This window comes from Theropithecus gelada, chromosome 7b (assembly GCF_003255815.1).
Source record: "Theropithecus gelada isolate Dixy chromosome 7b, Tgel_1.0, whole genome shotgun sequence".
In the NCBI taxonomy this organism is placed as follows: domain Eukaryota; kingdom Metazoa; phylum Chordata; class Mammalia; order Primates; family Cercopithecidae; genus Theropithecus; species Theropithecus gelada.
The window spans coordinates 19,634,573-19,648,321 of record NC_037675.1 but is presented as its reverse complement, the minus strand read 5'-3'; the positions used below and the strand labels follow the sequence as shown (position 1 = coordinate 19,648,321).

The 13,749-nt window shown below is 49.5% G+C and overlaps 1 protein-coding gene across 3 annotated transcripts in view; it reads right to left on the bottom strand.

The window, feature by feature from the left end:
* Positions 1–13,749, bottom strand: part of ALDH1A3 (aldehyde dehydrogenase 1 family member A3) — a 36,297-nt gene that overhangs the window by 13,161 nt on the left and 9,387 nt on the right. Inside the window, exons 4-9 of one of the 3 annotated variants that reach the window (XM_025391390.1) lie at positions 10,017–10,146; positions 9,638–9,699; positions 8,564–8,692; positions 6,580–6,693; positions 4,426–4,528; positions 1,858–2,042 (exon numbers count right to left, since the gene is read on the bottom strand). In XM_025391390.1, coding sequence (XP_025247175.1) covers positions 1,858–2,042; positions 4,426–4,528; positions 6,580–6,693; positions 8,564–8,692; positions 9,638–9,699; positions 10,017–10,146 — 723 coding nt within the window. The remainder of the gene's footprint in view (positions 1–1,857; positions 2,043–4,425; positions 4,529–6,579; positions 6,694–8,563; positions 8,693–9,637; positions 9,700–10,016; positions 10,147–13,749) is intronic. The other 2 variants (XM_025391391.1, XM_025391392.1) reach the window with 2 other exon arrangements.

Below are 13,749 nucleotides of genomic sequence, written 5' to 3'. Positions count from 1 at the left end.
CTGGCCAGGTGGCCTGCATAATGTTTATATGCCTCGTTGCTCAGTTGCCAAATAAACCTGAATGATTTTGGAGCATTCCTGTGAGCGCTAGCCCGGCCGTGGACCCGGATCTAGGTCAGCTAGCTGTTTTACAGGCATGAGGCAGACAGGACTATTTAGACAGCTGTAAGTCCTCTCAGAGTAAAATCTTATTACCGTAGATGAAAAAGCACTTTGGAAGAAAAAAAAAATGCTAACAGCATGCTAAAATAATATGCTGAGGTTAGACGGCTTTAGTGAGCTTTCAAAAGGACTTTGAGTGGTGGCATAAATGCACTGATGAAATCAGCACCCATTCTGCCTCCATCTGTTCTCTTGGAAGAAATTGGTGTATCTGGCCTCAAAAGTCAAGACTGAGACATCAGGCACAAGCCACGAAAACAGCCACGGAAAGAGACTTACAAATAACGATGGGGTAAAAAAGTTCCTTCCGTATGGGGATCAGTTCACACATTTCCCACTGATTCTGGATTAGCTTTAAAAATCACAGCGGATTCCATAATGACTTGTGGTCATGTTTGCGTTCAGATCTGAAATCCAACCGAGGCCATTAGACAACCTTGTGTCACTGACTGCTGGGTTTGGGGCAGAGGCTGGGCAGGCAATGACTGAGGAGAAGGAATGTTAGCCACAGGAAGAAGTGCTTTCTGCCAGGGTCACGTGGCATCGGAGTGTGTGGGCTGGGGCCAGTGGAGGGTGGGCACTAATGACCAGAAACCCACCCCTCCTCCACGAGGCCCTCCCTTCTTCCCCAGCCAGGGCATCCCCACAGGACAGCCTGATGTCATGCACAGACACTCACTGCCACCTAGACTGCAGAACCTGTCATTTAAAGCTTCCTCCTCTTTAAAAATAAAACCTGTCCACAATTGAATACTTCCTAGGTGCCATGAAATTCTCATAATATTCATTGATTACTCCCCGTTCTCCAGATGAGGAAACTGAGGCATGGAAGGATTTTTGTGACTTTCATAAAGCCCAGGGCCACATCTGAGCTCAGATCCACAGCAGCCTCCCCTGTAAACATGCAACGCTGTCACAGTGGGGGAAGTGGCAGCCTCCCGGGATAGACACAAGTGGAGAAGTCACAGACATGTGACTTGAAATTTTGTGGCTGGGGCAGGACTTTGGCTAAAAGCAAAGTGAGTGGCTGCTGAGCTCCATTTCAATAATGCATGGGATGGTCAGGCTGCCCTCTTTTAAATATTTATCCATCTGCTTCACTTCATAATTAGTAAGAAAGTGATACAGGATGTGCCCTTTTAAAGAGGATATTAAATCTCGTGGTTATGATCATTTTCATCCTGTCCTTGGCTTCCCAAACTCGGCCTCCAGATACATGCTCCTACTGCCTGGAGATACATTCTCATGCCCCAGGCTCTCTCCATCTGGGATTGTTTGGTTTCTGATGGTTCACCTTGTTCTGTAACCCACGTGGGCTTGAGGGCCTTGGGCTGCCACTGAGACACCAGGCCACACCCTGCCTGCACTCTGCTGCCTTCAGCCAGCCTACAGCCCCTTTTCTGTAGGGAGACCATCCTGGAGAGTGGAGGGTGCAGGCAGATGGCCTTCTGCCCTGGGAACAGCGCCCTCCTCCCATGCCTCAGTGTGTCCTGCCCCCTTCCATGAGTCCCCAGGACCTGACCCGGGACCTGATGGGATTGTGTTGCTGATCAGTTTCTAAAGAAAAGAAAGCCTCCTGGGTAGGGCAAGTCAGTGTTCCTTCCATGGAGAGGGATCCTGTAGGCCGTGGCCATGGGACTGCCTGCTTCAGCCCCTAGACAAGCACCATGGGTTTAGACACACCAGGGGGATTACCTGAGGCCCCTGTTCTGTTTTGACGTCGAAGGGGTCTCCCACGGGCCGTTTCCTGGCATACTCCACGCTCCGCCTGACAAACTCAGAGTAGACCTGCTCCTCCACGAACACCCTGGAGGCTGCTGTGCAACACTGGCCTTGGTTGAAGAACACTCCCTGATGGGCACACTCCACTGCCAAGTCCACTGGAGGGGGCGGGGCGAGGGAGGCGGGCGGAGTGAGAGGAAGCGATTAAGTCGTTAAAGCAGGACTGGCGACAGCTGCAATTCTAATTGCCTACACAAGAAAACAGGCCCCAGGATGGCTGCATTTCAGAAATTAATTTTGTTTGCAGACTTTCCCAGAGAGGAAGGGAGAAAGGATTTTGGGGTCCACCAAGTTTGGGGTTAAATCAATTCCCTGACTGCAGGACTTCTCAGTACCTTTAATATGCTAATAAGTCCAGAGAATCATAGCATTCCTCATTTCACTTGCCTATGTAACCCTCCCCTCCCCTTTTTCTAGAGGACTAATGTTTTATAGAATAAACTTTGGTAATTATTGATGTAGGCCCACTGGCGAAACTTCTAAAGAAGCCAAAATTTTCCACCTTGAGTAAAAGAAGGGTCTTATTAAGTAAGGTAACATTATGTGCGTGACTTGAAAGGTCTGACTCTAAGTTGTAGAGCTGACATTGAGCTAAAAACCAGTTATTCAAATCCAGCTAGAGGGCGTTTAGAGAATAAGATCTTGGGGGACACGCTTAGTGGATAAGAATGGTATTGGGATGTCATTTACATCTACAGAGGGGTTTCTAGTGTTCAACCCTTGGCTAGTTTCATCACCACCAACCCCCTGCACTACCGCTTGCTTAAGAAATGCAGCTTTCTTTTGCATAGAGGCTGGCAGTGGCTCTGGGCATTGGAAGGTGATCCATTCCAATTCCATCAGGGCTGCTCCAAGGGACTTTGCCCTTGGCTTTGAGAAGGAGGCTGCTCCTATCTAGCTGAGTCATTTGTGCAAGTTTCAGTGGCAGCAGGAACGCACCATAAGGTTTGGGGGTACCTCTCTGCACTCTCGACCCCTGCAGCTGGCTGGGCCAGGTCCCAACTTGGAACGGACCCTCCTCCAAAATAACAGACTCATTTCCTGCTCCTGATGGAGCTAGGGGTGAGGCGAAGGGGCAGGGGAATGGTGGCTTGTTACCCTTGATGTCTTGCCTGGGATGCTGGTTATGTCAGGATGTAATTTGTGGACTGGCACTGCCCTGATGAGGAGTAGGAGGTGGCTACACGGCATGTTTTTATGACCCTTGTAAGTAAAATCAAGCCCCAAACACAATTACTCCTGTGCTTTAGCTGCAGTTTTCCTCCCGAGAGGAAGAAGATGAATTTCAGTGTAGGTGGAGTATCCAGATATGGTGGCACAGGAATGCAAAACAGGAGTCTTGGCTGTTTGGGACTCCAAATGTGAGTCACAGTGCCAGAAACACTCCATGTGGCTCCAAAAACCACTTGCTTTTCATAGCACGAACGGGTGCTTCCACACTAACTGCTGGAACACTAACCCAAGCAAGAAATGGGCAGTCCGTCTTCATACCCAGCTCCCCTTTCCTTCCTGAGAGCCTGTTTCCTCCTCCTGTCCTTTCTGCCATTGTGAAAGCCAGCTGCCAGAAGGGAACTGATATCAGTTATCTACGCCTTAGTAAGAAATTGTGCCAGGGTCATTTTTCTTAGAGATATTTGCAATTCCAACCTTATCTGAGTGTGAAATGAAAGGCTCCATGACAGGAATTTCTGGCACCAGTGGACAGGTGGGGGAGGTTATTCTTTAAGGTAAAGGTGTTTTAAGGCACTTGGGAAGTCACACCTTTTGATAGCTGACGCTGTCAGCAGGGCGAATGAATGCCCGACCAGCCCTTTCTTCCCTCTTGTGGACGTGGCAACCAACAATAGCATATATTTTAATGTTGTGTCATTTGGCTCTGGCAAGACACAAGCTGCCCCCAAACTGCTGGGCAGGTTGCCTTCCCAGGGCAGGGGTGCAGGCCTAGAACCAGGCAAAGAGGGTAATTTGAAGGATCAGTTGCTACTGCCCTCCTCTGATTTATCACATCTGAGACACAAGGAAAAAGCATCTCCACTCTTCAGGGATCTTAAAACATATGCTAGGAAATGTGACTTGGAAGTGAGAAGAATGAATGACTGGGAGTGGGTGGCACTTGCCCTCCCCCCTACTCCCAGGGGCTCTGGAGGAGAAGTCAGACCTGCTTCTCGTGACCCCAGCTCTGCAGGAACAGGTGGGTAAACTTAAGGTGGAGGCGCAGAAACAGGCAGCCTCTCAGGTGCCACTCAAGCCATGTCATTTTGGCAGTAGAAGGCAGCTTTCTACTACAAGTAAAGCTGGCATTTTGATGTCCACCTGCCTGTCTGCGGCTGGCTGACTGTGGGCGGGATGCCCAGGGTGGAAGTATCCCCACTGTGTGTGCATGCATCTTACTCTCAGTTGGTTTTGAATTCAGGCCAGGAAGTGGGGAGAGATGGATGGGTGCCCCGAAGCCCCAGCAAAGCCCAGGAGGCAGAGACTCACAGTCAGCATCAGCGCACACGATGCAAGGGTTCTTCCCTCCCAGCTCCAGCGTCACCCGCTTCAGATTGCTCCGGGAGGCAGCTTCTTTAACCAGTTTTCCAACCTCCAGGACAGAACACAGACCACAATGTACCTTGGATGTGGCTGAACTTGGCCCAGATGCAAACATCAGCGAACATTCTGGACAAGCCTGGGTGGTACTGCCACCACCTCGCTCTCTGCCCAGGCGCTCCAGGCCCCGATGGTGTCACTTCACTCTCCTGGCCTCTGCCAGCATCTCCTCCCGTCTGCCAGCATCTCTTCCCATGCTAGACCACGACATCCTGGGATCCTTGGTCTGAGCTGCTCCACTTACAGGTGGGAGTTGGAGCCTCTAGGAGCCCACACAGCTGGCTGAAAACAGGGCCACCACCTGCTCACCTGTCCTGGTGCCCGTCCTTCTGAGCCCAGAAGACTGGTCCAGCCAGTCTGGTGAAGGGTTTCAGGGACCACGGGGTGACTCTACCCATCACTAGAAACAGCTGAAATTCCAACAGCCCAATAGGGAGTTGGTTCTGTGTGGCTCTTTGGTGTGATCTGAGGGAACCTCCAAGTGTTAGAGAAGTAGCGGGGGCAGCCAGCCTTCAGGATGAGAAGGAGCCAATTCTCTGGAAACACACTGTAAGACTGAGGCTGCTGCAGACAGGCAGGGAGTGAAGGGGTGCACTATGAGCAGAAGAGCCACTCACCAGTCATGCTTAACGCCCCCCTGGGGTCTCTCCCATTGCCCACCGCACCCCTGGAGGGGTGGGCTGGCCCATCATGACTTGGTGACTTATCTAGGGCAACAAGTAAAGCCTAGCACCGTGAACTTCAGAGCTGGGAAGACCCTCAGAGACCAGCACAGACACGGAGGCCTAGAGCCAGAAGCTAGCAAGGGGCAGCCCGGGCTCTTTCGGGTCTAAGACTGTTTTCTCCAAAGCTAAGGTGTAAGTGCATTTTAAACATCAGCAAGCTCATGGGTGATGGCTGAATGAGGTCTGGAATCCATCCACAGGGACAATGTCTGTCCCCAAGGAGAGTAACGGCATCCATTAGGGCTGGACTAACTGAGGAGGGGGATGGGGACACTGATTGCAGTCGGTGTTTTTTTCTTTTTTAAGTACAGAAGAAGTACTTTCTCATTAGAAGTAATTCCACACAGAGATGTATGTAAATTAAAGGGAGAAAGCCTTCAGCTTCCCTCATGCTCTGCCCCTGAGCCCACCCCATAGGTGGCAATCAGTAATGATTTCTTGGGAATCCTTCCAGACAATTTCTACTTCTACAAGCACACACTTTTATGAATGGGATCATATTGTGGGTAATTTTCTACAGTTTGCTGTTGTGTGCTTCAACAATAGATCATGGACAGCTTTCCTTGTTGTAACGGCTGTAAAACATTTCATAGAATGAACATAACATCCTTGAAAATATGTCCCTGAAGCCTTATGAGAAAATTTCTTTAAGTAGCTTGTTTTTTTTAAATGGAGCTTCTGAATCAAAAAGTTTTTCACTTATAAATGTTGGATGAGTGCTACCAAAACACCGTCATCTTAGGGAAAGTGTCGGTGAGTGCCTGCTTCCCCATATTCTCAGTAGTATCATTTCAGTTTTTAGCAAACTGGCAGGCAAAAGGAGAGTCCGATTTTGTTTGAATTTGCATTTTCCTGATTACCAGCAAACTAGTTTAAGCTTATTGGGCATTTAGTATTTCTATTCTCTGAACTACCCATTTTTCTACCATTCAGTTTTTTTTTTTTTTCATTGATTTGTAGGAGCACTTTACATATGATGGATATAAATTCTTGGAGCACTGCATGCATCACAACTATTTTTCTCTGAGCTTGTTATTTATCTCTTAATCTTAATTATGGTGTTGTTTGACAGATGAATATTTTACATTTTTACTTTATCTTATCTCTCAATCTTTTCTTCTAAGGCTTCTGAATTCTATTGGATATTTATTTACTTTGGAAACCAGGCCAGTGACTTTTAAAACTGGTTGTTATATACTAAAACATGGTCAAATTTAGAAGAAAAACAAACCATATTAAAGCCTGTCAAAGGAAAAGTTCACGGGTGTCAAGTAACGCGCCACTTTCACTTTCACCAGCACCCCGTGAGGAGGGTTACCTCTGTGGACCCGGTGAAGGCGATCTTGTTGACCTGAGGGTGAGAAGAAATTGCTGCTCCCACTGTAGGCCCGAATCCTGGCACGATGTTCACCACTCCTGGAGGGAACCCGGCCTGGGAAGAAACCAAGATAGCACTTGAAGAAGAACGGACTTCACCCACCATGGATCCACATTTGGGCCGAGAGAGCCGTGGCTGTGTCACATCCCCCAGGGAAGCCCGGGCCGGGGTGGATTTACCCAGGACCCAGATGCAGTTGCCCTTGGGCACCCTAGGAGCTGACCTGGGCTTTTTACCCCCTACTGCCAGCCCAGTGTGCAGGCTGGGCAAGGGAAGATGCCCACTTCTCCTTCCAGGGGGGACCCCATCCCAAAGTGATGTGCAGTGCAAATGTGTCATTATGCTGCAAGGTAGCCATGGCCCACTTGTAGCACAGCACCTTTCCATGTTGGTGGGGAGTGTGTGTGTGTGAGAGAGAGTGTGTGTATGTGTTAAGGGGAGAGGGGCAGCTTGATCACAACCCCCTGCCCAGGATCAGAAGCACCTGCAAAACATCTGCCCAGAGCTTCAGTTTTCTTTTTTTCTTTTCTTCTTTTTTTTTTTTTTTTTTTGAGATGGAGTCTCTCTCTGTCACCCAGGCTGGAGTGCAGTCGCGATCTCGGCTCACTGCAACCTCCGCCTCCCGAGTTCATGCCATTCTCCTGCCTCAGCCTCCCGAGTAGCTGGGACTACAGGCGCCCGCCACCATGCCGGGCTAATTTTTTGTATTTTTAGTAAAGACGGGGTTTCACCATGTTAGCCAGGATGGTCTCGATCTCCTGACCTCATGATCCGCCTGCCTCGGCCTCCTAAAGTGCTGGGATTACAGGCACGAGCCACTGCTCCCAGCCCAGTTTTCATTTATTAATCAGATCCGTTATTGTTCCAAATGGTGACAAGGTATCACTCCCTTAAAGTTCTTTGCTTGTTCAACCTAAGTCTCACCTGGAGCAAGCCCTTCTGGAAGGCAGGGACTGCCACCTCGTTCATGTTCATGCCTCGTGTTTTTCATATACTAAGCCTCTTTATCAGGCAAGAAAAACAAACGAGGTGGAGGACGCTCTTCCCCACCTGTCCTGAGGCTTACTTAGAACACATTATTTCAGAAGGTCAAGATTTTAGGCATGGTGCTTGAGTCTTTAGATTTTTAGGCACTGTTTCTTAACAGTTGGGATTTTCAAATTCCTAAGTCTCACCAGTGTGACTTAATTATGCCCCACATCACCAAAGGAAAGCGAGAAACTGACTCATCACCAGCTGTTCCCACCTTGCCTCTAAGCAACCATGGACCTGCCTCCCAGTCATATCAGTCCGACTAAGAAGAGAAAGGAAAGGATCTTTCCTTCTGTCCCTCTTTGCTTTCTGTTGCTTTCTCTAAATCTTTGCTCCATACAACCTGGGGATGGAATGACAAAAGGTATGTCTGGAAGGAGGTGTCCCTTTGGGCCTCTATTTCCCTAAGTTCTGGCTGTCTGAGGGAGAAGAGATTGAATTCAGAGCAGAGGGCACTGATTAGCAGGCACCTGGCACACAGATAGCTGCAGTCGCCCAGCTGGAGCTGGCAAGGCCACCCCTCAGGAGAAAAACAGACCATTTCATAAACTGAGAATGCAAATCCCAGAGAACCTCCCAAATATTTGGCTCCCTCTTGGTTGACCCCCATGCAAATTCTTTAGACAAACCACTGGGTCCTCAACCATAGGTTTGAGCCCATAATAAGAGTTAAGCATTCTCATTAGGACCACTGGGAGGAATGGAGTTTCTCCAGCTCAGTGGCCACAAGCAGGAGAAAGAACGTGCAGTCGCCAAGCAAAACACTGGGAGTCATTCCCTTCCCACTCAATTGCCAGCAGTCTGCCACTGTCCCATCTCGTGATGGTGGCCTGGTTCCTAGGAGTGGGAATGTTACCAAGAACACGTGATATTTTCTTTCTGGATGTCTCACCTCTTTGATCAGAGAGCCGAGATGAAGGGCGGTGAGGGGAGTCTGCTCCGCAGGCTTCAGGACCATGGTGTTCCCACAGCAGAGGGCGGGTGCCAGCTTCCACACCAGCATCAGCAGCGGGAAGTTCCACTGCGACAGAGCACAGGGGCTTTGGGGGCCCAGATCCACCCTCCCACCCTGTCCCATGTGCCCAGTGATGCCTTTGTGGAGGACACTTGCTTTTCATGGTCTGGATTTGGGGTATATGGGGTAACATAGGAGTGTGCAATGATCAGAACTGCATTCCTGCACGCTTCTTAAGTTGCATTCTGGGTGGTACTAATAGGTAACCTTTGCAAAGAGGATGCTATTGTATGTGTTCTACCTCCCCCTCTAAAACGTCTGCTGAAGACGTGTCCTCCTCTCTGCCGCCATGGACACTTTTCCAGCCCTCACTTCATGTTGCCACCTGGCTCTCCAGCTTCCTGCCTGGCTGTTGTTGCAATGGCCAGAGGCGTCCCAAACAGACAGGCAACACTGTTGCATTTCTTGGGGCACCTATAAGCATCCCCACTGCCCAATGAATAAAGTCCCGGCTCCTTGGCAGCCAAAGCTGCTGGAAGCTGGCCCACACCACCTGCCACGTGTGTGCACCCTCTTCCTCACTTTTGCTCCTGCCTGAGCTCTAGCCCCACCAGATTTCCTGCTGTTCCCTTCCAAGTAGCCCAGACACCTCTACAATTTTGCCTAGGCCATTCCTACTCCTTGGAAAATGATTTTTGTTGTTGAACAAATCTTTCTTATCTTTAAGGCTCAGTTAAGAGACCACCTTCCTGGGAATTCTGGCCATTCCTGACCACTCTGGCTGGAATGCACAGTGCTTTCTGTGGCATGCCTAAAGCTGGCCTTAGGAGAGCAGAAATGGGGTGTAATCCATCTCAACAGCCCTCAAGCATGGAGTTCCATGCCACAAAGAAAATGCTTGTTCAATGCTAGTGCAATCAGATAAAAACACACCAGAAATTGAGTCCAAAGGACACAGGGCAGTGGGACGGGATCTACATAGAATCTACTGAGAAAAGCTGCCATACTTACTGGAGTGATGGCCCCACAGACACCAATGGGCTCATGCCTGGTGAAGCACACAACGTTGTCATCTGGAAGAGGGTTACATGGTGGGAAAGGATACACTCACTTAATCCAGGTTAGAAACTTGAAGTAATAAAAAGACAAGAAAGAAACCAACAAGGGTGCCAGATTCAAGTCTTGTCTATTATACACAGAAGTGATTTGACCTCAACTTTAAAAGTGAAGTTCTTAGAAGAAGAATTGGCAGTACCATTTGGAGAGGGAGTGGGGCTGGGAATGGTGACTTGGGGAAACAGTCAGGAGGGGCTCTGGATTAATGAAAAGATATAGCCTCAAAGGGACTATAATATAAGCTATAATATAAGCTATAATCCACCTTGCTCACCTGTGGGGATGGTCTTGCCCTGGATTTTGTCCGCCCACCCTGCAAAGTATCTGAGGGTTCTAATACAGCCCTCCAGGTCGATGAAAAAGGCATGAAGAAATGGCTTCCCTGTATCCATCGTCTCCAAGGCCTGCAATAACAAGATGATGTCTGTTTTGGACATGATTTGCTTTTCTTTTGTACTGTCAGGCTGTTAAAGATGGAAGTTGGGGAGAGAACATAGTCCTAGGACATCACTCTGTAGACCTCACAGTCAGATGTACCTCTTCAGAAAGCATGACACCAAATGTAAAGTGAGGCCTGTCCCTGAGTGTGAGGATTGCTTTTATTTCAAAACACCTAAAGTGGGCTGTGGGGTGGTGGGCCAGAACATAGACATGCACCCTCTTTGAAGGATGCATGGAGGCAAGGCAGATTTAAAGCCGTGCTGGGAAGGAATGCACACTGGCATCTGATCTTCCATCTGTAGCACAGTGGCCTCTGCCATGTGGCCGGTCGTGTGTGCCTGTGTGTTCCCAGGAAGCTCTCTGAAGGTTAGCTGGCTTTGGGGTGGCTGTAGTGGGAGCTGCCCTCCTCGAACAAAAGAGAAAGGGAAGATGTAGGCTCTTCCTTCTCAGCCAGGCTGGCCAGTGTGGCTGTGGAAAGTGACCGAGCCGAGAAGGGTCGCGCCCCCGCACAAAGATGCAATCCTTCCCTCCTGCACTGCAGAGTCCGGCCGGATGCAGAGTCGGATGCAGAGTCGGAAGGGAGCAGACTGCCCTGCTGGTGAGGGAGGTGATTACCCAGGGCGAGTGTGCAGCCACTCAATGGCAGGGATTCTTTTCTATTTCCAGCCTGGGTGGAAGAGAACCCCTTTGTCCCTCAGACAAGTGGCCCCAGTTGAGCCCAGCGCTGAAACCGCCAGTCATCCGCCTCTGCAGGAAGTGGCCGCCCTGACACATAGCCCAGGGCTGGATTCTTGTGAAAGAGTCAGTGGAGTGAGGTGATGATTGACAAAGGAAGAAGAGGCCCCTCCTCAGGCCCAGGGCCTTAACCCCAGCACACTCCCCAATGTCTCACCCAGGCCCCTCCTCAGGCCCAGGGCTTTAACCCCAGCGTACTCCCTGACGTCTCACCCTTTGAGCTTCATGACTGTATTCCCACTTCAAGGTGCAGGCACAGACACTAACGGTCCAGTGACTTGGCCAAGGCCACCCAGTGAGGCAGCAGCTGAATTCGGGGCATCTACTTCCGGCCAGAACAGCAACCAGCCTTTAGAGGCTGCTCCTGGACACGTGTGCCTGGAAAGACTGCAGGACAGCCACTCCAGATGCTTGGGCTACCCCAGCTCCCCTTTGCTTCAGGAATGAACCAAGCCCCCTCTAATTAGGAGGCAACCACATCTGCTGAACCCTAGTTAAGTAAGTGGGATTTGGGGAAGTCCTGGAATCTCTCCCTGCCTCAGTTTCCTCATCTGTAAATAAGAATAATAACAGTTCCTACCTCACAGGGCCAGTGTTAGAGTGAAAGGAGTCAGTGGACACAGAGCACCAACCATAGTGCCCACCCATGGTGAGTGCTAGATTGGTGTTCACATGAGAACACTGATGATTACACTGATTATCATCATCTTCCCGTTAGGCACCAGAGAAGGGCTTGGTGATCCTCACCTGGGGACCCAGACAGGGCACTGGGTTGCTGAAGACCACAGGACTGGTCTAGGTTGGGGGTGTGTGTTCTGCCCCCAGCAGCTGCCGCTCAGGGACTGAGTCAGGCCAGTGTGACATCAAGTATACTCTACTGTTGGTTCCTATAGATTTCACTCAAGCGTGAACTTTCGTTTTCCAGGGGAAACCTAGCAATTGCAAATAGTGCCAAAAGACCTCTAACACTGACCTATGCCAGACAGTAACTGCATATCTGTCAGTGGAACCAGGAGTTTATTCTTCGCTCTTTTCTGGGATGGAAAAAGACAGGACTTCAACATCCAGCACTGAGGGTAAGTGCAAGACATGGAGCCAACATTCTGCCTCCAGTCCTGGCTGGGTGACCTAGGACAGGTTATTTAACCTCTCTGGGCCTCAGTTTCTCATCTCTGAAGTGAGATAAAAAATCCTACAGCTCAAAAAAGCGGGTGACGGTGAGCATTCAACAAGCATTGCTACAACAAGCCACATCCATGGCGAGCATTCAACAAGCATTGCTATTTGTTTTTATTATTAACTTCAGCAAGTTTGCTTACTGGAATGACAACATGAATTTACCAGGTTGGTTTTATGGAATTTCTCTGAGCAAAACCCAGGTCATGACTAGGTTTAGATGGGAAATTATTAGAAAAAAAAATCTGCAGGTGAGTGAGTATAAGTGCTAACTACATATTGAAACAGTCATCCTTTAAACAACTTGTTATTGTGGCTCAATCATGAGTAAACCATAGCCACTCCTAAGTTTATTTCCTTTAGCATTTTAAGAGAAAAATGTGCCCCCTGAGAAATTAACACATCATAACCCTCAGATACTAAAGAATGACAGGAAAGTGCCAGGAAAACAGCACAGCAGGCCTTACAACTAGAGGACCCAGAAATGGCACTTGGGGTGAAAAGGAGAGTGGATAGGGAGGGCTTCCGTTTGGGAGCTCCCAAAATGAGCACCCAAAGAGGAGAGCTAGGGCCTGGGTGCCCCAGCAAAGGAAAGCCATCCAGGGGCTGCTGGATCCCCCACATCTGTTTCCAGACACTGAGCACAGAAATAAACACCCAGCTCTGTCAAACCACTGAGCCGGCAAGAGAACACGCTCCATGAACATGCACGGAAACCATATCGAGGTGGAGAGCAAGGGGCGCTCTCTTGTGATGTGGTCGGAGTTTTAAAAACCGTGTTTGCCAGTAATTCTCTTGTCCCTTTCATGTTGTGGCAAAGAGCTGGATCTTATTTCTTGTGGGCAGCGAGGTCCCAATGGCAGAAGTGATTTGCTGGGTTTGCATTCTGAGGTCCTCCAAAGCTCTGTCTGCTGTCAAAACACAGTCGTGCCAGGACAATGGGGCAGGCTGAAGATGAAGGTGGCTTTGCAGCCTCTGCTTCTAAGATGATACTGACACTTAAGGACAGGGTTCGGGGGGTGCCCAGAGCACATCCTCTCTAGCCTGCTATTAGTCCACACGGACATTGCTGACTGATGAGCTCATGCTGGGTTAAAACAGAAATGTTTTTGAAAAAGCCAGTTTGGCAGCTTGAGTGTTGAGGCTGGCTTACGTTGCAGGAAGAAACCAGAGGCTCCTCAGAGAGAAGTGCTTACCCTGGGAGGTTGCTACCCTCACCCGGGGAACATGTGGACTGGCTGGGCTGACTGGGAAGGAAGGAAGGAGAGCTTGAGTTTCTGTGTTGATGCACCCTTAGGGAAATGCACCCAAGAGTAAGGCCTGAGAGTTCTTCCACCCTAAGAAACACATTCAGGGGCAACAGCAATTTCCGTGTCCTGGCTGACACCCTCCTTTAAACAGTGGCTACCCTACTGCTCGTTCCTGACATCAGAAAAACCATTTTTCCAAATCAAAGGCCAAAAAGGAGATTTCCTCCCCTACAACCGGGCCTCAAGGTTTGGAACAACTTTTAAAAACAAGAGGCTGAGATGTGCAAGGACAGGATGCAAAGGACCTCACAGTCCAACGTGGCCTCTGATCACCCCCTCAAGACCAGAGGAAAGTCTGAGGATCCTGCTAAAGAATGGATTTACAACTGATGAATGCCTTCGCAG